The sequence below is a fragment of the Penicillium manginii genome (assembly GCF_028828005.1).
Source record: "Penicillium manginii strain IBT 31320 chromosome Unknown utg000008l:1.0-3226943.0:1.0-3228205.0, whole genome shotgun sequence".
Lineage (NCBI taxonomy): Eukaryota > Fungi > Ascomycota > Eurotiomycetes > Eurotiales > Aspergillaceae > Penicillium > Penicillium manginii.
The window spans coordinates 1,726,253-1,749,234 of record NW_026643109.1 but is presented as its reverse complement, the minus strand read 5'-3'; the positions used below and the strand labels follow the sequence as shown (position 1 = coordinate 1,749,234).

Here is a 22,982-nt window from a genome sequence, read left to right as displayed (position 1 = left end):
CGTCGCGGAATGCCCGAATGTACTTATGTACGTGCGGGTGGTTCCGGGGGGCCTAACCTTGCTGAATCTAGCCCCGATTATGAGGATCATCTCGCATATACGCAAGTAAGATCGGATGATGAATTGGCCCGACGCTCCTGCATGATGCCGATTGTATGATCCCCTAATCGTTACTATATGATTGTCATCACTGGAGGCTATTCATGACTCCGAAGAAAGACCATTAATCATGGAAGAGAAAAGCGTCTTCAAAGTTATTATAATCGGGGCCTCTGTCACGGGTCTAACCCTAGCCCATTGTCTTCACCGCGCAGGAATTGACTATGTGGTTCTGGAAAAGCATGTCGAGGTTCATCCGCCCATTGGAGCCGCTGTAGCCATTTTACCTAATGGTGCGCGAATTATGGAACAGCTGGGCATCTTCCATCACGTTGAAAGGAAGTCTTCTTCAATTGAGCGGGTGCATCTTTGTTATCAAGACGGCTTTTTCTATGATAGTCTTTCTCCCAGTGTCATACTTGAGAGGTGGTTTCATTCCTATCAATACATACCACATAGCCACTGGCTCGTAAAGCTGACAACTTGCCGATCAGGTTTGGCATCAAGTTCGCGTGTCTGGAGCGAACTCAACTTCTCGAGATCTTGTATACGACTCTCCCGGACAAATCAAAGGTTCTGACAAGCAAGGATGTCACGACAATCACTCCAAATGATGCTAAAGTATCTGTCACTACGGCTGCCGGCGAAGAGTTCCAAGGAAATTTGGTTGTGGGAGCAGACGGCGTGCACAGTCTCACGCGACGAGAAATGTGGCGGATTGCTGATATCGAGCAGCCGGGCCGGATCTCACTCAAAGAGAAACGCAGTGAGTCAACTGGGAATTTCACCTCGCTACTCTTTCTGATCCTTGGAAGGCATGGGGGGTTGAGTTTAGCTGTGTCTTCGGCATGTCGAACCCTATCCCGGGTCGGAAGGGCTGGCAACATGTCATTCGATTTGGTCCCGGGTTCACGATCTTGATATTCCCAGCAGTCGAAAATGGCTTGTTCTGGGTACTCATTGAGAAACTTCCGCGAAGGTATACCTATCCCGATGCACCGCGCTTTTCGCGAGACGAAGCTATTTCGCACTGCGAAGCAGCTGCAGACCTACCAATCTGGGAAGGAGTTCGGTTCCGAGATATCTGGGCTCAGCGCCGTGGGTTCCGGATGGTTGCGTTGGAGGAGAATCTTTTCCGGACCTGGCACCATGGCCGGATAGTCTGTATCGGAGATAGCATGAGCAAGGTAATTCATTTATTCCACATGACGGAACACAACTGACAATAGCTTTGAGATGACACCAAATATTGGCCAAGGAGCCAACACCGCCATGGAAGCAGCTGCCGGGCTGGCTAACGTGCTCCACGCAATCACTCAAGAGAACAATATTCCCTCAGCCGAGACAATCGAGCAGGCACTTACCACTGCCACCCACAAGCATCGCAAGCGTCTCGACGCAATCCACATGGAGTCCCGCTGGATCACCCGGTTGGAAGCGTGCCAAGGTCGGCTGACGACAGCCTTCGCGCGCTACATAGCTCCGCATTGCGGTGATCTCTTCGCACTCGGTGTCGTTCGCAACTCCTACAACGGCGAAGTGCTGCAATTCCTGCCCTTGACGGAACGTGCGGGGAAGAATTGGCCAGAGTTGGAATGGTGGAATACATGGGGCTTGTCCAAGTGGCGAGATGTCTCCCTGAAGATGGGTTATCTGTTTTTTCTTCTGATCGTTATTGTGTTTATTAATCGGGTGTCAGGAATTCCCGAGCTGTGATAGATAAGGCTACGTTCTAGAATGACAAGATGCCCCTTTCCTCATAGGAACCACCGATCCTTTTCATCATGAACAAGCTCTATATCATCTCTTTCCTGTATCGGAGAAGCTTCGCCTTTGGCTAATAGCGGTGATACTCAGATTGAACTTATCTCCCACTTCCAATTGAAAAATTTCAGGAGACCTCTGTCCTGACTATACTCGTCTTTTGGGAACCCCTCACAAAGAACCCCACAGGAAAGTCAAACTGCGGAGTCAAGTCAAACGGACCAACTTGAAGGACAATGAAAAATGAGCTTTTGCTGATAGAAAGCTCTATGGCATCTAGTATTTGAATATGGAATCTCTTCTAGAACATAATTCTATCTTGAATTTTGATAAAAATACCTCAGTTTGTCGACCATGTCTGGCACCTATTTTAGAGTTATTTCTATACATTTCAGAGACCTCGGGACATTATATTGAACAGTCGAATTTGCAACGGCGGCGTTGGCTATATTCTGGACATATTTTACTTGACTTCACATTCATAGTGTCAGCCTTGGAGTACTAGTATATTTTCTGGGTGCTCATAGCATGATTTCCCTTATATCTTATATGCGGAGGTATGGCTGTTCGCAAAGCTCGATCATGAGCCTTTTGAAGCAAAAGACGCAGCCTCACACTCAGTGGAAAAATCGGAAACCGGATATGAAGAAGGATGCTGCTGTAAGGAGAAAGAGCAGTGGATGCGTCACGTGAATCCTCCAAAATCTATATGGTAATATTCATGCTATGGGGTTTACCATACATACTGTGCTGCCTGGGATTCCAGGTGCCATTGATCTGCCGTACCAATCTTGGAAGGTTCCCCATCCACCTGGGAAGTTCTATTTCTCAACACTCAGACCAGGGCCCGTCTTTCCTTCACTAGTATTCTTTCTAGGTTTTTTCTCTTCACCACCCGGGAGCCCAACCTTTCTCTCTTTTATTTCCTATTTCCATCAACAATTTAACCCTACTACGCCAGGTTTCTTCTGCCAATTACTCGAGTGGGTTTTCAACATCTTCATCCAGAGCCGTTATAATGAACAGTCTCATCAGAGACCTCTTATTTCTTGCTTCTCAAAATCAGGTGGACCAAAGACAATAAGTATTTCGCCTGTGAAAAGAGTCAGAGAAGATTTTTTCGCAAGTATAATTTCGATCGACAATTTGGAAAAGGATATGGCGAAAATACAGCTCGCTGTCTATTGGCAGACAGGGAAAATTGTGACAATGTGTTCAAGGCTTCAAATGATGCAAGGAAACATATTTGGTACGGAGGTGCCAGAGCAACAGAGAGTGGTCATACAGGAGAACGCTCTACAAGATGCATCCATGACACTGGAGGAGTGGGTACGCATGAACAGTCATCGTCCCCCCTAAATTTATGCTCCAAATTTACTCTAATGAATCTACAGGTCATGTTCCTCCAGGACTGTTCAACGGCATCAGCATTGAATCAAAGGATGGCGAGGCCGCTTGACAGTAGCTATTAAGAATTTCGACTAAGCACTAGGAAAATAAAGGATCTCCATCAAATGATAGATACACCTCTTCCCCTACTGGTTCGGATAGCATGGGCTAACTTAGGCCCGGATCTTGACAGAGACGATCCTTCGTGGGAAGTCCACTACGAGGATTCTCCTCCCAACGTCAGGTCTCAAGAAATTGACAAGGCACCCACGACTCAAAGCCCTCACACATATTTTGAAATAGTATCAGATTTGTCGTACGAAGCTTTTCGGGACCGCAACTTGTCGTATCTACGCGGCAAACGATTCAAAAAGAGCAAGCATTTCGTCCAACGCAGAAAATATGGTCACTGCGATGTCCCATACGAGGAACCGGCAAAGGTCTGAAGAATGCTATCTTGTTTGCAATTGAGGAGTCCCATTGCAGATGTTCAACAGAAACGCGACTTTCACGGAGAATGACGATAAATGTGGGCAAATCTCAAATCATCGCAGCAAACATATGAAGCTTCCTGAATTCATCGGTCTCGTACATTCCTGTAGTATCAACTACACAATTGATCATTGTATTTTTCAGTGCAGCAAAAATTAATATGAGCTCGAAATTGAGCTGTCCTGAACCCGCCGCGACACAACGAGACTCGAATCATGATTGACGTGGCGCCGCGTTCGAGTCCAGACCTGTTCAATTTTTCAAATGCTCCAGATTTTAGACCTATTTCGAGCGATATGACTCTTCACTGATAAAATTCGGTATTTATCGTACATGATGGGTCACTTCGCTGAATATCACAAATTCTCCTGTTTCCAATGAACATTTCGAATGTGAGCGGTCAAATTATCTTTTCTATTGAAAGACTTGAGACAGTCAGGATCGGGACATGGATAGGCCCCGGGACTCAGATGCATTGCCTGGATGTGGCGTAATAAGACTGATTTGCGTGAGAAGATTCCACCATAGCTGCATCCTTTCCATTGGCAATTAAATGGGCCAGTGTGGCTGGCGCTGCGGGTGTGGTTAAGTTAGCGAGAGCTAATACTAGAAAAATCAAGATAAAACCTTGAAAGAGAATCACAACTTACCCATGATGACGTGAACTTGAATTCTTTACAATTTTGAGTCGGCTTTCACAGCCAACATTTCTTTGAGTGCGTCCTTTTTTCGGAGAGGAGTCCCGACGACTGCCACCATTAGATATATCAGGAATCAAATTTCGAGGCTGTGATAGACCCTCTTGAGACGTCGAAAAAAGCCGTACACCATCATCGCACACTGTATCATGCGCAATGTAAAGGTCAAGTAGGTTGGTCGTAGTGCTTTCTCCAACAAGGGGATCATGGAATCTTGATTCGGCACTTGTGGCAAAGTGCGAGATGCCACTCAATGGATTGAAGATATTATGCTCCATAGTCAAATCTTCATCTAGAGGGTAATTCTGGTAATCATCCTCGGTGAATGCGGGGAGATGCATTGAGGTGAGTTGATTATTTGCCATGCTACAATGTGTGAACTCATCGCAACGGAAGGTCCACGGCATGGTGAAGGTTAGACGAGAATCGTGGATTTCGATGAAAAAGGAGAACCGCTGATTGAGGATAGCCTGGCTGTTTGAGAAGATAGTGCAGCCAGGAGGAGGAAAACATATTTCAATTTATACTTCCCAGCACATCTCCTAATGGAGATCTCGTATCTTCATTCCTGAAAGGCGGGGGGGCTAGCGCTAGCCTAAAGTGGACACAGTACTCCGCAAATCGAACTGTCTCTTTTCAAAGCCCCACTGGATCCACTTCGTGTCAATCCAAAAAAGGACACTAAGCAAACAGAGCTAAACTGTTGTATGCGCACTAATTGGTCGAATGGAAGAAATAACCCATTTGCCTCATCAAACTTCGTGCCTCCTCGAGTAAACAATTCTAATTCTGCTATCCTAACACAGAGGAATTTGCGCGACCCGGACTCCTGGGATGAATTTGACTACCGCTCGAGCACTACAAATTTGATGACCTCAACGATCTAAGCTTTCAGAGTCATTATTGACTACTTGGCCTGTGAAAATTGGTGGGGGTAGACCTCAGACACCACCACAGGCACTCAGCTCGCCTTCCTGACCTCAATCTCTCTTCCTCCTAGAAATCTTGATGCGTGCACCATTTCCTGATTGCTATGCCCCATCAACCAGTTAAGAAGAGAGGAGGAGACCCCCGAGCAGCAAACGGGACAGAACCTATTCTCGAAAGCTTTTTCCCGGTGTCAACGTTGTGTATTGTTCAGTATGCTTGAAAGGCCTTGTCGAGGTTGATTCTGCAGATCGCTCCTTTTTTTTCTAAAATCAGGATTTGTGGATCAGTCCCTGGGTGGGGCTGAGTGACCGAGCGGCATGTCACTAAATGAGGCATAGCTCGCACGAAAATCACCATTGAAGGCAGCTCGCTTGTGAATGGTGAAACTCGAATAGGCCTTTCCCAGCTTTGGGCTACCAGCCAATAAAATACGTCCGGGTCCTGTTCTCCCTGCCATCACTGTACTGTTTGCCTAATTTAGAAATAGTACTTCAACCCCCGGGGCCATTTCCGCGTGACCGAAGTCAAATCAACGCCTTTAATATGTTTTTAATTTCCGGCAATATTTTCTAAATGCGGCTGGTGGTCCCCAAAATAAGCTCCTAGCTTCTGATGTGTATGTACATAAATTCTGTTGCTCTGGATTTGATCTAACTTAAATTTATGGCTGATCAAGATCTTCAAGAGGTTCTTGATACGCCCGACAATACTCAGGATTTTAAGTCTAACCCAGAACCATCTACCGTCCGCTCAGGTCTGCGCACATACTAGTTCCCTGAATGCTCGCGCAAGGTTCGCCACTGGTGGGCAGCAACATGAACCGGGCCTTTTTATTCAAGTTTCGAATACTAGCGATCTAGCCGCTCAAATTGCTACTAGTATATAGACCTAGGTAGCTCATGATCCCGAGATCGTCACGGTAACATTAGGCATGCGTACTTTCTCTTCCTTTTTTTAGATCACTTGAAATAGCTTTCTGCTAGTACTAGTATACCTAAGTTTTTCAAGTCTACAAAAACTCTAGTACAACTTAAACTTCCAGATGGTGCCAGTGTGATATTTCATACTAGGCTATATTCCTAGTATTAGTATGCGCGAATGTCCTTCGGTCCTACAGGACTTCAGGTTTTGCATGCAAAATATTGATTCAGTGATGGTGGAGACAACCGGTGTTTTCGTTCGCAATTAGCAGAACGGTCGCGATCGCGATCGCGATTTGAACCTTGAGCAGAAGCAGAATCGCAACTGTGATAGGCTTTACTTGTTTAAGAGCGGAATGTCTCAAAAATGGACTCCTGGTAGATCTTGCTCGTCAGTTTAAATCGAATTCTCCATTATTCAATATTGTACATGACCGGGTTCGATATTCATTTTCTCCTAGTACGTTGCAAGAGGAAAGACAACCTTCGACAAGTTGCTTGAGGATTGGAGAAAGATTTGTCTAATATGAAAATTTCGGTAATTTTATTTATAGAAAGCCTCATCTAATAACCATTTGCTGTTGTAAGATGGGTCTAGCTTCGATTGTAGCCAAGCTTCTTCGCTGGAAAAGAGAGTACCATAATTCCACGGCTGGATCATCCTGGGGACGACATATGAAAAGAAACTCTCCTAAAAATGCCGTCGCAGTATCCCAGTCCTGAAGATGCATTTGATCTGCAATATCCACGAGACGTGCCGAAAACCATGAATGGGACTCCAGTCCCTTAGATGCAAGACTGCCGATGAAAAGGACCCAGAATAGCAGGTCAGACGCAGTGCTTTCAAGAAGGAAATTATTCCTCCGTAGTAGATCTCGTAGCGATTTGACCTGTGAATCCAGACACGGCGTTCCATATATGCTCCATATCCGTATAGATAAGTAGACGAAAATCGACACTCGGATTATCTCTTCAAATTCCGTGAGTGGGCATTGATACGGGAGACACAGTAGACGGTGGCTCAAGTACAGCAAGCAATCATTTTCAACCGATATTGGGTTCACAGTCGGGTTTTCTCCTCTTTCGTAATGCAGAACCAGCTGCTGGTAGCAGGAGATTATTGATTTGAATAGCGGTTGGATCTCGCCAGACCATGGAGCGTTGAAGAAACGGGTGCCAAGCACCGAGGGTCGGGCCAAGCGGCGGCTAGCTTTGATGATAGCAGATTCCTGGAGAACCCTGGCCTCGAACTTTACGCACATGGGAATTATTGGTGGCGATTTGCTGACCATCCCGTGCAAGAACGTGCAACTGCAGAAACAGTAGGAGTAAGTAGTAGAGCCAAGATAGTGTCAAATAAAGCATTACCTATAGATCATGGCAAGCGTTTGAAACCCAAAAACATCCAGCCCGCCTAGCCATGCGATAATTCTTGTCATACCATTCATGTGCATCTCAACCGCTTCAGTGTTGGCTTCAAAAATCTAGATTGCATGCAATAAGTTAAGTTTGAGCTCGCAACAAGGCTCCAGACCCAATGAAACCTTCAAGTTCTATTCAAAAGGACATTCACGCATCTGGGAAAACCTACCTCAGAGATAATCAGGTGAGTGATTAAGAACACAGTTGATTCAGAGTATATGTTGTTTTCATTTTGAAATATTTTTTGAAGTGATTTCATGGTTCCAAGGCGAAAACGGATGCTGTCCTGCGCCGGCTGCTGCACAATGATTGAAGGAGCCCCGAACGCTTTTAGAGCCGCAGTGCGGTGAGATGCACTGATAGATAACTTGATATGCATCAAAATAGGATCATCAAGTACTTTTTTCCAAAACCAGAGCGTCACGTCACTGGGACAGAGAGGGAAACAAGACCTTGCGCAATAGGCTCGGTCTATTGAGTGAATTATTAAATAGCACAGTATACGACACCACATAACGGGCTAGCTAGCAGTCGGCCAGTGCATAAATTTGAATGTCTTGTTCAACGTTAAACATTTGAGTTACTCACAATGTTGGAAGTAGATGTTCGGGTTTTGGTTCGTTCTACCAATTAGAAAAGGAGCTCCGTCAAGCACTCCGGCTTGTAAAGACGGTCCTATGACAGACCGCTCAAATTCATGATTTTTGTCGTTGTAACCTCGTGGTGGGGATATACGATGGTCATTGTTCTGTGAAACATTCGTGGTCGTGGCATTGCCAAATCGCAGATCGTGTTCAGCCGACTCTTTTTCTCTCCGTAGACGATGATGTCTGAACCTCACGAAAGCATGTTTAGATCGGTGTAGTTCGCGACGGTGTAATTGAGTGTCATGGTGACTGATCCAGAGGAATTCCTCTGTCTGCCGTGCTGGACATTTCCTTTCTGATGCCACGTTCAAGAACTTCTCCCGGAGCGCCATATGTAGACCGACTGACACAAAATTATCTTTGCATTTGTGATGCTGCAAGTACTTTGGAGATCCAAGAACCTTGTCCACTCTGGAATTCCATATCACTTGTAGCAACCTTGGAAGTTACCCCTGAAAATCGGGGGCCGCTCTTGGGCCCTGTGGCGCTTAAGCACTTCCGACCCACCAAGTCGCGAGTGACTGGTTAATAGTTGCCTATGGAAGCCGACGGCGGCCCCCACTTCAGGGGGTTTGCCTGCTCAGTCCCAACGAGCTTTTATTGCCAGACGATCGTTTTGAACCTATTCATCCCTATTAATATCCACGCGACGACTTCCGCGTAACTCAGATGACGATTTTCATATTCAATTGAAAAATATGCTTCCCTCCGGTGGAAGCCACATGAGCTTTTGACGATCGAAAGCGAGATTTTCCGATTCCGATATGAAAATTCTCATCTTGAGTGTGAAATTTGCGTGCCGCCTGTGTCAGAAAATGGAAACAAGCAAATGGTGCATGTATGCTTTATCTATGTGTGTGTCTCAGAGAGAGAGAGGCTCGGAAGACAAGATGTCACTTGCTGGGGTGGTGCCTGAGGCCTACATCCCAACAGCCTGGGGCAGGAAAAGATGCAAACCTGAGCAACAACAGTAGTTCTTCCCACGACACCTTTCATTCAACCCACCTGCTCATGATTTAGCCCATAATCGTAATCGTAATCGCCATCGTCATAAGGTGGTGTCGAGTTCCAGTTTGTCGTTGAGTCCGAGCGGCACCATTTCCCCAGTAATATGGCACGCTGGCATGAAACTGACCTCGTCATTCTTGTGGTCCGGAAAATATGACAGGTAGACACATTCCTTCAAAACGAAGCTCCTGCTATCTCATGTTCGAGTTCCCTGCCGATGTAGATTGTATGCTCTTGGTTTGTCAGGAATTCGTTCCTGCATGTCCAGAGCCCCTTCGCATCGATTTCGCCATCAAACATATCTTCACCCTCATAAATTTTGACATCAGCCCCAAATCGACCACACCACAAAGTCCCCACATGATGGAATGGGTTTACTTTCTCTGTGAAATAGTAGATGTAGGTTTATAAAGTAATTAGCATTGAATATGAGATGAAGAGAGAAATAAGAAAGGACTTTGTCTACTTCAATATTGAATGTTTGATTCGTTCGCCTTGTGCAAATGGACAAGATTGTAATAATCCTGGAAGCAAATGGAACAGCAACCTGAGGCATCACAAATAGGCAGGGGTTTGTTTTGAAATAACGTGCCCCTGTAGCTAGTGCAGCGACTCATATACCAACATCAACAGATATGTGAACAAGATATGGATAATGCGATCAGAGCAATTTGAAGGATCCACGCCACAAGCCTCCGGATGTGAATATTCCCCGTGGATCAACCGCCCTCTGGATTCCTCGCAGCTTCTGCAAATTTTCATCACCATACCCAGAAAACACTGTGCCAGCTTGTGCGGCTGATGCGTAATTGATGTACTTGTATCGGCTTGCAACTCCCAACTTTTTAGCCGCAGTATTGAGTCTCTCAATGGTGTTGGCCGTCATCCGATTAACTTCGGCGTCATTGGCACTTTTTGACCATGCCGTCGAGATAAGAATCACTTTCAGATAGATCAGTAAAAACACAAGGAGAACTCAGCCTTGGGGAATAGAGTTCAACGTACAGAAAAGAGGTTCGTCTCGGTCGATCCCCAATGCATTTCCACCTCGCTGTTTCATAGCCTTGATAGCGTTTCTCTGCAGCGGATAGGAAATGAAGTTGGGAACCAAGCCAGGGACATGCTTGATGGCTTCCACCTCCTCTTGAAAGATCTCGAGGCCCTTCGACAACAATGAGCGCGATGGAGCCACACTTAGCGTAGCAAAAAGGTGTCTGCAAATACAAATGAGTATACTGCATCTCAGGTTGGAAGACTTGATGACAGACATACCGTGTAGTTCCCATCGAATCTGTGCCGTCCACCGCTTCGCTCATGCTACCGATGTTTGTGTTTCTGCTCATCGTGGGAATGCGATTAATGGCTGCAAAGACGGGCGGATTCTGGATTGGTTTCCCGTATCGTTGGGTTCCACTCAGTGTGAATTGGCCACTTTCAGAGCTGTACGAATAGTAAAGATCGTATCCCATTTCCTTATTACCGCTGAGGCTTTTGTCTGTGAACAAGTCATAGACTTTGTCGAGAACTTGGTTTGACTGATTCGCACTATATGTTGTCATGCTGGTAAAGACGGGGCCTTGTGAGAAAGTTCGAACAGTGAAGGCTGTGACGATTCCGAAGTTATTTCCGCCGCCACGGAGAGCAAAATAAAGGTCAGGGTTGTGCTTCTCTGAAGCGGTCGTGATCGTTCCATTAGAGAGGACAACCTAGTAGGTAAGCACGTCAGTGGTTGAATAATGAAATGCCGATTTAAAGTACTGCGCACCTCATACTCGTAAACGTTGTCTAATGACCATCCGTACTTGTTAGAGAAAGGCGACGTTCCTCCGCCAAGGGTGAAGCCACCCATGCCGACGCTGCCAACTCTACCGCCAACGAAGGATAGATTTCGAGATTCCAGAGCCTCGTAAACCTGGATGGTAGTCGCGCCACCACCTACACGCGCCCTGATGTCCCCTTGAAGGATCTCGACGCCATTCAGACGATTGAGATCGATAGTCACTCCTCCGACTGAGTTGGAGTCTCCTGGGTTTCTAGAGTGACCCCCTCCTTTCACTGAAAAGTAGCACCAGTGAGATACGAGAGTATCGAGTATTTCGGCAACATCGTTGGCCGACGAGGGTTCGACCCGACAAGCCGGCTGAACTTCTTGCTGCTTCGCGTCCCAGATCGTGAAGTTGTCATTTTGCGGCCAGTGGAAAGCGGATCCGAAAGCCGTGGAAAGCTGAGAGCACTGGAAGCATGTCAGTAATGGGCGAAAAAAACGACATTAGGCGGAACGTACAGCTTGCTTGCAGTTGATAGTAACGGCCTGTGCCGACGGGCCGTTGGCTCTTTCGAGTGCAGGTGTGGTGGCGTACGCCGTAGCGGCCAGACTCGCCAGGGGGGCTAAGATTCGGATCATTATATGAAAGGGCCACTAAGGTATGTGAGTGAATACCAGGGAGAGAAATGCTTAGGTATCTTGTCTGGCGCAGGAAATAGCTCGCATTTATAATTCATCTCTGCAGGACGAGCTCCAAACTGAATATCCCCTCGCCGATCGACCCTTGCCAGAAAGGATCCCCAAACCTTCCAGGTTTGGAATACTAGTCTGCTGCAGATGCAACACTCTCCATGCGCCAAGCAGTGCCGAGGATGACCTCAACTCCATATTTCTTGCAGGCAAAGTTTCCTGGTGTGAGTGAAGCGGCTGGGCCCGAGGGGGCTTCAATATTTACGCGTCATAAGCCCAAGCCTCAGTGTGGCTGCGTAAACTCCCAGACCGTTTCGTCTAGTTGCCTTGAGACAATTCAGACCGAGAAATACTACCACGGGCTCGAATACAGGTAATGCGGCTAAAATTCGGGCTCTTTCAATTTCATCTAGGGCGAGACATAGAGGCACCGCAAAGGGGAAGGATGAGACTAGCTGACAAACTACCACTAAGTCGAAGAGAAAAGAAACATCCCTCATGAGCGAGTCTAAATTCGTCGCTCTCTTGCCCATACGCGCCAAGTTAGTTTAAGTTATGTCTGTTACTGGTTCCATCTATGCTTCTGTTACTGGTTCCATCTATGCTGTAATATTCACGATCGAACTTTCATTGGGCATTTACTGGGTATCGAGTCATTGCATACATTCACTCCCTGGGTACTGGTAGCTAACGTGTTTCACCACCGAACCGCCACCACCACCGAGCCGCCACCACCTCAAAAAAATCGCGTCGCGTGTAGCACCCCCATCTTTAAACCACCACTATGCCACCAATTCGTACCGGACGAACGCGCAAACTCATTGAGCAAGAAGGCAGGATCGAACTTGCTATACAGGCGCTAAGAAACAAGAAAATAGCTTCTATTACTGAAGCTGCGCGTGTTTATGAGGTACCTCGTACAACATTACGCGACCGCGTCAAGGGGATCGGTTATCGTAACACCACTCGCGCAAATTGCTCAAAATTGGATAAAATCGAAGAGGATTCGCTTGAGCGATGGATATTGGATCTAGATATGCGTGGCAAGGCCCCTACCTTAGCTATGGCAAAAGAGATGGCCAATATTCTACTTGCTCAGCGCTCTGTCAATACCCCTCCCTTACCACTCGGCAAAAACTGGATATCTCGGTTTGTTGCACGCCGTGAGAAGCTAAAAACCCGGTTTTCACGTCGTTACGCCGCTCAGCGTGCATTATGTGAAGATCCGGAGCTTATTCGCGAGTGGTTCGATCAGTATCGCAACATCATTGCTGAATATGGCATCCTTGACAACGACATCTATAACTTTGATGAAACTGGCTTCGCAATGGGGATCACTAGTACTTCAAAAGTGATCACTAGTCGGGAGTGGCAGGGAAAAAGAAAAGTCGTGCAGCCTGGTAACCGGGAGTGGGTTACTGCAATTGAGTGTATCCATTTGGATGGTGTTCTACCTCCAACGATCATTTTTAAAGCTAAGGTTTTTATATCTGCTTGGTGCAGTATTGTCCCAGACAACTGGCGCTTCGAGGTCAGTAATAATGGATGGACTACTGATCAAATTGGTATTTCATGGCTCGAAAATTCTTTCATCCCATACGTTAAGAAGCGTCAACATGGTGCCTGGTCTCTCCTAGTCATGGATGGCCATGGGAGTCATCTTACCCCTCAATTTGATACTCTATGCATGGAAAACAATATTGTGCCAATCTGCATGCCATCTCATTCATCGCATCTATTACAACCTCTTGATGTAGGTTGTTTTGGTGTATTGAAGCACTTCTATGGTCAGGCTGTGCAAGATCTTGCCCGCATAGGCTCTACAGATATTAAAAAGCTCGATTTCCTTCATCTGTACCCTACAACACGTGCAGCAACATACACAACCTCTACAATTGCTAGCAGTTTTATGGCATCAGGTATCATTCCATATGCGCCTGAGGTAGTACTTTCAAAACTTGAGGTTCATCCCCCGTCACCTACACTACCACCATCACGTGGTAGTGCTAGTAGTCATGAATTTATACCTCATACACCATCAAAAGCTATCAATTTCCGACGCCAGGCAGCATCAATCAAGCGATTACTAGAATATCGAGATATTTCACCCAATAGCGATATATATCAGCAATTGGAGCAGACTACCAAAGGTGCACAATTACTTGCTAATCAGCTTGTAATGCTGACGACTACATATGAGCGTGTAATGGCAGAGAATGGACGAAAGCAGCGAAAAAAGGCCTTACCTAATAAGCAATTGGTATACGAAGGTGGAATGACTGCCGAAGAGATGCAATTACGTCTACAAATTGAGCATGAGCACCAAATGGCAATACCCCCGGTGCCACGGCGTGCTCCGGCAGCTACAGAGACGACGATTAGGAGGCCTGTACAGCGCTGTACTAATTGCAGAGAGCCAGGGCACAAGCGGAATAGGTGCCCGGTTGTGAATAGTGCTTAGTTTTTGCAATATATTATATGGTGGTTGTGTAATATTCAATATATATCGTTGTAATGTAGGTGGGGTGGCGGCTCGGTGGTGGTGGCGGTTCGGTGGTGAAACACGTTAATACTTCGTCGTACCGCCACCCTAAGGCTCTGGCTAATACGGATTGGCCACACTATCAACGAATCATACAGAAGTTGTCATCAAATCGCATTCCCCACATTTACGGACTAATCAGGGAACAATTGTCATCCAATTGAAGCCAAGCGAATTTAGGGTGGATCGATCCCTTTACATACTGCGTCTTAGGCTGAGTCCGAAAGATCACCGGTTGCAACCGCCGAATGCATATGTACTCGACTGGCGGGTCCACGCGAATTTCCCATCCAGCTAGCTTCGTTTCCTCGCCGCGCTCTGCTCGCCATTCCCTCACGCCTGATTCTTCCTCTCTCTTTTCGTGTCTTCTCTTAGTTAGGCAATCAATGCATGCTTCTATGTTCCTCCCTCCGAGCTAACACCTTTCATAGTGCGAATATAGGGATGGGCCAAATCGATACTCACATCGACTGAACCCGCCAATGACAAGCCGAGTGTCATCAATTTGGTTGACTGCCTCAAATGCCAAGCAATGCCGAGAGGGGCGAAATTTTACCAGAAGCCGGTATGATGCGGACAATGTCCCTATCTCCGGTGGTCTCGGTAATATCCCTAAGGTATACAAGACCCGTCCATGCGAACGGGTTTTGAAAATGCTAGACGAACTGGATATCTCCTTCCACTCGCCGCCCTTCCCCCAGCTTTATATTCGCCGACTGAAGATCCATCACCGGGCAGATCAGCGGTAAAACTCCCTTCGAGCTGCCGAATTTTCTTTTCGCCCTGCCGCAGTCAGTCCGTTACTATTCAACTACTTCGCAAGCATGCACATCTGCATGCTCCTGTCTTCGCTTATTTCCCTGGCAGCCATCGCCTCAGCGGCTGTGATCCCAAATCTGGTTGAATATCAAACAGACCACAACAATCGGGCCAGCCTCCAGAAGTCGGTACCATCTAAGTTTACCGAGTCTCACTCAACGAGTCCAGAATTCCAGTTAAATGGAAAACCGTTGAGTTATGATGAGATGAAAGGGTCCATACGAGGGAATAATTGTCACGAGAAGTTGATCGCGCTGTGTGAAGCCGGCTTTGTTACCGGTTGCCAACAAGCGATTGAAGAAGGAATTACAGCCAGACGAGGGAAGAAAGTCTCATAATCCCAGCGGGATTCTTCCATTTCTTGAGCAAGCGCGAAGACTGTCGACTCGTCAATTTTCCAAATCTGGAAAAAGCAGACGTTATTCCAAGTACGCCTGGAAGCATATTCTCTGTGACTGTTACTGCGATGTCTGATATCACTGCTATCTTCGGAATATTTGTTCAGGACCTTTGGAAGGAGCCCGCGACAGTACATTATTAATGGGATGATATCATAAGTTTTTAATCAATATTCCACATAAATTAATATATATGTCCTTCGTCATGTGGCTCCACGGGTGTGCTTTCCGCTCAATCTCGGAGCTTTCAAACTTGACGTTGGCAGAAAGACAAGTTTGGGAAGGCTGTTGGGTTGAATATGCCCCACTCTTTCGTGTTGATCATTGGGCTACAAGGTCAATCATTGGAGCCATGCGGATAAGTCCCGGCTAGTCCCCTAAGGTCTGCAACTTGATGACAACTTTCTTCCGGTTGGTCCATATGTCTCCACAGGCTAAGATGTCCGTCCTTGATCTGATTTCGGAGATGTACTGCCTATTCCAAGGCAACATGACGAGGCTTGGCTCGCATTCGATCCAGGCAGGTTCGATCTGAAATATTGGCCAATCATATGGCTTTTGTCATCATCTAGCACCAGGTAATCCGGATTCCACGCTTCAGCGCCAATGAGCCGGCGAGTTTCCCAAACCCATGAAGTATAAGTATTCACAATACCCCGATCGCACTACTTACGACTCTATCTTCTACATTTCAATTTACCGCCTGCTTTTCTCTAAAACTTTGAACAACATGAAATACGTTCAGCTCGGAAGCAGCGGTCTTCGCATCGCCCCAATTGGAGTAGGATGCATGAGCTTTGGGAACCCCGAAGGCCGATTCAATTGGTCAATCCCAGAGGAAGAAGCACTGCCGGTGCTGAATCATTGCTACGAATCGGGCCTCAACTTCTTCGACACGGCAAATGCCTATTCAAACGGCTTGTCTGAAGAGATTCTGGGCAGAGCGATCAAGAAATATGGATGGCGCCGGGAAAACCTCGTCATCGCAACCAAATTGTGGGCACCAGTCGGTCGCGATTTGGAACAGCCACTAGCTATGACGGACGATAAAAAAGATGACGCCGGTTACGTGAACCAATACGGTCTCAGTCGGAAGCATATCTTCGAGAGCATCGATGCCAGCCTTAAGAGACTTGACCTGCCCTATGTCGATTTGCTGCAGATTCACCGCTTCGACCCCAAAACACCTCCGAAGGAAACAATGGAAGCCCTCCATGATATTGTCAAGTCCGGCAAAGTGCGCTATATCGGTGCTTCATCAATGTGGGCTCATCAGCTCCTTGAGTACCAGTACACCGCTCGCATTCACGGCTGGACGGAGTTTATATCGATGCAGAATCTTTACAACGCGATTTATAGAGAAGAGGAGAGAGAAATGTACCCTGCATGCGCCAAATTTGGAATGGGCGGTATTCCTTGGAGCCCTGTGGCGATGGGATTCTTGGCTCGACCCTGGCGTGACTTCTCGCAAACCACACGTGGAGAGGGCCAGGGCCCTGGATTCCTCGGCCAACCCGCCACGGAGATAGACAAGAGGATTAATGAACAAATTGAGAAAATCGCCGAGAAGCATGATGTGTCAATGGCGACAGTGGCGATTGCTTGGTCACTTTCGAAGCCATTTATCACGGCACCAATTCTGGGAATGAGCAAGAAGGAGAGAGTCGATGAAGCAGTTAATGCCATATCTTTCGTGCTCAGTCCCGCTGAATTGAAGAGTATCGATGACCTATATGAGCCCAAGAAGGTGCTTGGCCATCAATAACTGTTCTGTCTTTGGGGTTGTCGTTTCACATCTCCATCCTGTGTTTTTCATTATTCAGTCGACTCACTTTTTTTTTATTCTCGCCATCTCCGAAATATTTGCTATTGGGCAGTGCTCGGTAGTTATGGTAGTTATTGGGTGCTGCTTTCGTCGCCTCAAGTGCCAAGGTTTGGATCCAGGGTTCGTTCAAACTTCAACCACAAAGGGGATAGCGTCATGCAAGCGGCTGACATGGTGGGTCGCATTTACTCTTGGCGATGCATGATTGGTTCCCAGACTTAGAACGATATTAATAATACCCAACTTGAAGTCTACCCCAGCCCTGACGTGAATGGCGTCCCTCTTCATCTTTCTCCCTCACTTTTGCTAGCCAAATCTACAACTCGTAGGCACGATCCTGTCATCAAGTTTCAGAACTACTTGATCGGTCGAAAACTCTCGGTGCAGCAGCAGGACCTAAAATATGAATCGATCAGTAGAGGATCGTTCCGAAAAGCGGATCGCTACAAGATCCTCCGTTCAGCAACGCCTGAGCGATTGGCCTGACGAGGATTGGTCAGGTATCTCCGATCCAAAAACACGTCGGAGACTTCAGAATCGCTTGAACCAAAGGATTCGACGTAAGTTCTCCATTTGTCGATAGCCGTTGCATACTGCGCGTATTGTTTGACCATTTCACATACAGGTCTGCAAAATAAAAAACTACAAACCCCCTCAAGAGGCAAGAACACAGATGTGGGAAATCTCACCTCTCCCATTGACGAGCACGAGACAGCAGAACGATCCACTGTCCCTCAAAGCAACGACGAGGTGGAGGTATTAGAGACACCTACTGCCAGTCACCTTGACCCATTAAAGGCGATCGAGGATGTGCATATACTAGAATCCCATTCTACCGCTACAAGAAGAGTAATGGCCAGGTTAGAAAAAGTCGCCTTCCATTACTACTATTCCGGCTCCCCGCGAACCGATCTATTACTCCACCTCGTCCAATTCAACTTCACCAGAGCTTTGATGGAGAACACAAGAATATTGGGCCTCACATCCGACCAACTTGACGATGATGCAATTTCTCCCTTCAACATGATTGGTCCATGGCAGAATGAAAATCTCCAGAACCTTCCCATAATGCTCCAACCTACTGCGATACAGCGATGTATCTCACATCATCCGTGGTTAGACCTACTCCCTGATCCTCAACTGAGGGATAATCTGATCCTTGCCGGGGATTTCGAAGAAGAGACACAGCTTTGTCTGGACATGAAGGGCAGTGGGACTCCGAAATCACAGAGAAGTGGTATCATAGTCTGGGGTGATCCTTGGGATCCAGCGGGTTGGGAGATTACGGAGCCTTTTGCTCATACCTGGGGTTGGGTCATCCGGAACTGTCGCGATCTGGCCTACTCGACAAATCGATGGCGAGCGAAGCGGCATGAACGACCGCTTTTTCACTTGACTTGATTTCGAATGACCATATCAGAAAGCGCTTGAGTTGACAGCAGAAAAGATTTGACGAACAAAGGTCAACTGCAAATTTCAGACGAAAGGTTTCAGACAGAAGATCGGATAAAATATCGGATGAAAGATGAGGATATCGATTGGACGAATGCTCTGATGGAATGAAGTTCGGCCTCAAGATTTATCCTTAAAAATCACGAAACTGAAACATAAAACAGCAGGTATTCATTCGCATGTGGTCACCCACCATGTTATGAAACTGCCGGCGTGTGGCTTGAACGCAGTTAATAGTCGAGTGGCCGCCGTTGAAAGTCCTCCCAGAATACACAGAGAAGACTGCTTGTTCCATGTAATCTGCCACGATCTCAAACTTTGCTTCCAGCTCCATGCACTACAGCCGACCCTTGAACACAAATCTCGGTCCCTGAATCTAGTGTACGACTTGAACCTCCTCCTACAACTTATACCTAGGTATCTCCAAGAGACAAATGGAAATCGATCTCGAGACTCCTGTCAAAATTCCACCCGCCATCCGAAGCGACACTGTCAATATCATGACCAGCCACTCGTGCTCCACAACATGTCCAATCAACCCCGACAGCTAACAAAAAACCTACGCCTCTGTCCTCCAACAACCCACTACGATTCCACCACAACCGACTACCAAATCTCACCGATCTGCACATCACAAACATACTCTCACAATTGGAAATCTTCACCGCCACTTCCACAACAAACCGCCTCCCTTTGAGTTCCAGAAGAAAGCAAAGAAACGCCCGAAAATCAAACTTGACCGCCCTGTGTTTTCCAGTACGTGTAATTTACAATTGGCGTAATGAAACATTGAAAGAGCTTAACACTGTAACCTTAATCTCCAAAAGGACCAATTTAGACTAGTCTAAAAACTCTGGATTTTTCATACAAAGTATAATAATATACACTATGGTATTTAACTCTTATTATTGCTGCATTTCGCCTAATTTATCAAGGGTACGGATGTATTAGTGACAGAGTGTAGGATATGACTAAGTGGGGGGATCCCTGCACCAATCCCCTAGTACTGATATATAAAAATGACTCGTAGAATTAGTAGAAACTCTCGAAATGGCGTAATTTAAGATATAAACTATAGAGATCTACAAGAGAAAAATTCAATAGATAGTATCTCAACATGTTAATAAAAACAGTTAATTTCCAGGGTTAATATTATCCCCCGTCTGACAACCAGCGCTGGCATCACTTTAGGAATGAACTCCGTGATCCACTTTTTCTTTTTTAAGATGAGTGGCGATTATAAATCTTCAGGACAGCTTATAAATTCGCAATCCCAATGCTCAAATTATGCGTATGGTCAATGTGCACAATTCAAGTTAAGGTTATCGTAAGGAGTTAAATAATTTTGTCGTTGCCCCAATCACTTCTTCCTGTCATCACATCTGCACTCTGAACCAATTTACGGTCTCAACCTTGACCCTTCTCAAACACAACAAACATGTCTTCTTCCGCACCAAGATTCGAGTCTCCAGATGTTGACCCCAGTGCATTGGGCCAGCCCCTCCAGTTCACCTTCTCTGGTCGCTCAGCGCCCAATCGTTTCATGAAGGGTGCCATGAGCGAACGTCTCGCATCATTTTCCTTGCAAGATGTTACTTCGCGTGGTATCCCGTCACCTGCTTTGATTCAAGCATACCAGGGCTGGGGGGGAGGGTCAAGTCGGTATCAACCTTACTGGCAATGTTATGATTGACCCTGGTCACCTGGAAGCAGCCGGCAACCCAGTCATCCCTCGAGATGCAGAATTCTCCGGCGAACGTTTTGAGCGCTTCCAGCAGCTCGCGGCTGCCGGAAAAGCAAACGGGATGCTTATCATTGCCCAGGTCGGACACCCAGGTCGCCAAACTCCTCAGCATCTCCAACCCAATCCCATCAGTGCCAGTGATGTGCAGGTGAAGGGCGAGCCGATGGGCATGAAATTTGCAAAGCCCCGTGCCGCAACTGAAGAAGACATTGCCAATATCATCGACGGCTTTGCCCATGCCGCCGAGTACCTCGAGAAGGCTGGATTTGACGGCATACAACTTCATGGTGCTCACGGCTATCTTCTTAGCCAGTTCTTGTCTCCAACCACTAACCTGCGCACTGACAAGTATGGTGGTGACTTGAAGAACCGCATGAGATTGATCTTGGAAGTCAGAGACGAGATCGCTAAGAGAGTCCGCAAGGACTTCGTGGTCGGTATCAAGATTAACAGTGTTGAGTTCCAGGAGAAGGGATTCCAGCCCGAGGAAGCTAAGGAGCTATGCACAGCCCTTGAAGAACACTCTTTTGACTTTGTCGAACTCTCCGGTGGTACCTACGAAAACTCTCCAATGTCTGAGCATAAGCGACCCTCCACAGTCGAACGCGAGGCTGTAGGTTCTGCCCCTGCGATGCCTGATTATTTGTTTACGGCCTCGGCCTTTTTTTCATGGTTTACTAACACTGGGCAGTTGTTCTTGGAATTCGCCAAAATCATTGTTCCTGGCTTGACAAGAACAAAGACGTATGTCACTGGTGGTCTCAGAACCGTCGGAGGAATGGTCAAGGCGCTAGAAACCGTGGACGGAGTTGGTCTTGGACGCCCTCTCTGCCAAGAACCGAACTTGTGCGCGCATATCCTGTCGGGCAAGGTCAAGGGAGCTCTCGTCCAAAAAATCAACATGTATGATTTCGGTGCTACAGCTGGTGCATCGGGTGTTCAGATCTTGCAGATGGGCAGCCACTTGCAACCAATTGACCTGTCTCAGGAAGCCAATGTAGCGAAACTCTTTGGCGCTTTGGGGCCATGGGCTGTTGCCAGACAAAAGGATCTGGAGCTTTATGAGTTCCCTGCTATTGACGGTTACAATACGCCCTACTCTGCTTCTACCCTGCTGTGAGAAATTTTCTGTTCAAAATTCATGAATTAATGTTAGCCTTTGCACATAATCATGTCTTCTGAGTCCGATCTGATCAAAACAATGTCTACTGCACTACGTAGGTTTGCATTTCAGTATATAATTTGCTAAAGCCTCTCGCAAAATTCAATGTTTTCCCCTTTGTAAGAATCTTGGAAGTGATTTTACTTTGTCCCCAAACTTGAATGAATGCCGAGGTCTAACTCGCCCTCCCTTTCAAAAATGTGGAGCAAAATTGAAGCCCGGGCCCATTTCTCTTTTTTTCATGCCGAAATCCGACCCAAAATTGGCAATATTCCCGGCTGTATCTTTATTACAGGTAAAGTCTGGAATGTAATGTGGGTCGCGATTCATCGACGCGGCGAATTGTATCAGCCCGATCCCGATCGACGTCTTTAAGAAAACTAGAAAACTAAAAAATAGGGAACTGGTATGTGGCAATCAATTTCATGACCGTCTATAATTTGTAGTGTATAAAGTTTTTTTATATTTGATTGCTGTTTATGAAATCAACTTGAACTCATAGCATATGATGTGGATTCTGAGAATCATCAAACAAATATTGAACTTGGTAGCACTCTTTTGTTATGCATAGTTATATCTTACTGAGTATCTCTCACGGAGTATTTATGAGCCATTCATTTCTCTGGGATATTATTTTGTCATTCCACCCTCCACTGGTAGGGCTTCTAATAAGAAAATTATTATTTAAAAAGTATAAGAAAATTACTGAATGAAAGATATAGGGAAATGACCATTCTAAAAAGTAAGAAGATATTACTAAATTCATAACCAGGAAATATTAAACCCCTCTCCCTTACACCAACTTCTTTCCTCTTCCAACATCCCTCCTTCTTCAACACCGATCCTGTTCTCTGTATCTCGATGAGATGGTCATCTTTCTATGGGATGGGGATGAGTTTCGGAGCTGGCAACCACTTCTAGCATTGGAGGGGGGGGAGGCTCGCTGGCTTCTCTGGCTTATAAAGGTTGGTCCAGGAAGACCGCACGATAGATGACTAAAGAACAAAGTGCAGATTTGCGAGAGTTACATCTTCACAATTTGTTGGACTTCCAGTCATATCACCTTTTTAACGTTGACGAATCTGGCTGTGATGAACGAATCGGGTTCAGACGGACAGGCTGGTCACCACTTGGCGTGGCCCCTGTGCAAGTCTTACAACTTCACTGCGACAAGCGGTATTGCCTGTGTATGCCCAAGATGGAATTGTTTTCTCTC

General features: G+C 46.5%; 5 protein-coding genes across 5 annotated transcripts; 4 read left to right on the top strand and 1 right to left on the bottom strand.

Moving 5' to 3' along the window:
* Positions 1–229: 229 nt before the first annotated feature.
* On the top strand, positions 230–1,815 carry N7533_011303 (FAD-dependent oxidoreductase; the record flags this gene model as incomplete). The annotated part of the gene is made up of 4 exons (XM_057107953.1): positions 230–525; positions 594–865; positions 1,030–1,286; positions 1,336–1,815. The coding sequence occupies 4 exons, from the start codon at positions 230–232 to the stop codon at positions 1,813–1,815; spliced, it is 1,305 nt and encodes a 434-aa protein (XP_056955331.1).
* An 8,215-nt stretch (positions 1,816–10,030) lies between these two features.
* N7533_011302 (FAD-binding oxidoreductase) lies at positions 10,031–11,773 on the bottom strand (the record flags this gene model as incomplete). The annotated part of the gene is made up of 5 exons (XM_057107952.1): positions 10,031–10,311; positions 10,375–10,583; positions 10,642–11,075; positions 11,135–11,602; positions 11,654–11,773. 5 exons carry the CDS (start codon positions 11,771–11,773, stop codon positions 10,031–10,033), a joined length of 1,512 nt encoding a protein of 503 aa, XP_056955330.1.
* A 4,540-nt stretch (positions 11,774–16,313) lies between these two features.
* Positions 16,314–17,348, top strand: N7533_011301 (aldo/keto reductase; the record flags this gene model as incomplete). The annotated part of the gene is made up of 1 exon (XM_057107951.1): positions 16,314–17,348. One exon carries the CDS (start codon positions 16,314–16,316, stop codon positions 17,346–17,348), a length of 1,035 nt encoding a protein of 344 aa, XP_056955329.1.
* Positions 17,349–17,811: 463 nt separating this feature from the next.
* On the top strand, positions 17,812–18,809 carry N7533_011300 (uncharacterized protein; the record flags this gene model as incomplete). Its single annotated transcript, XM_057107950.1, has 2 exons — positions 17,812–17,968; positions 18,034–18,809. 2 exons carry the CDS (start codon positions 17,812–17,814, stop codon positions 18,807–18,809), a joined length of 933 nt encoding a protein of 310 aa, XP_056955328.1.
* Positions 18,810–20,298: 1,489 nt separating this feature from the next.
* On the top strand, positions 20,299–21,724 carry N7533_011299 (NADH:flavin oxidoreductase/NADH oxidase family protein; the record flags this gene model as incomplete). Its single annotated transcript, XM_057107949.1, has 2 exons — positions 20,299–20,471; positions 20,500–21,724. 2 exons carry the CDS (start codon positions 20,299–20,301, stop codon positions 21,722–21,724), a joined length of 1,398 nt encoding a protein of 465 aa, XP_056955327.1.
* Positions 21,725–22,982: the final 1,258 nt, after the last annotated feature.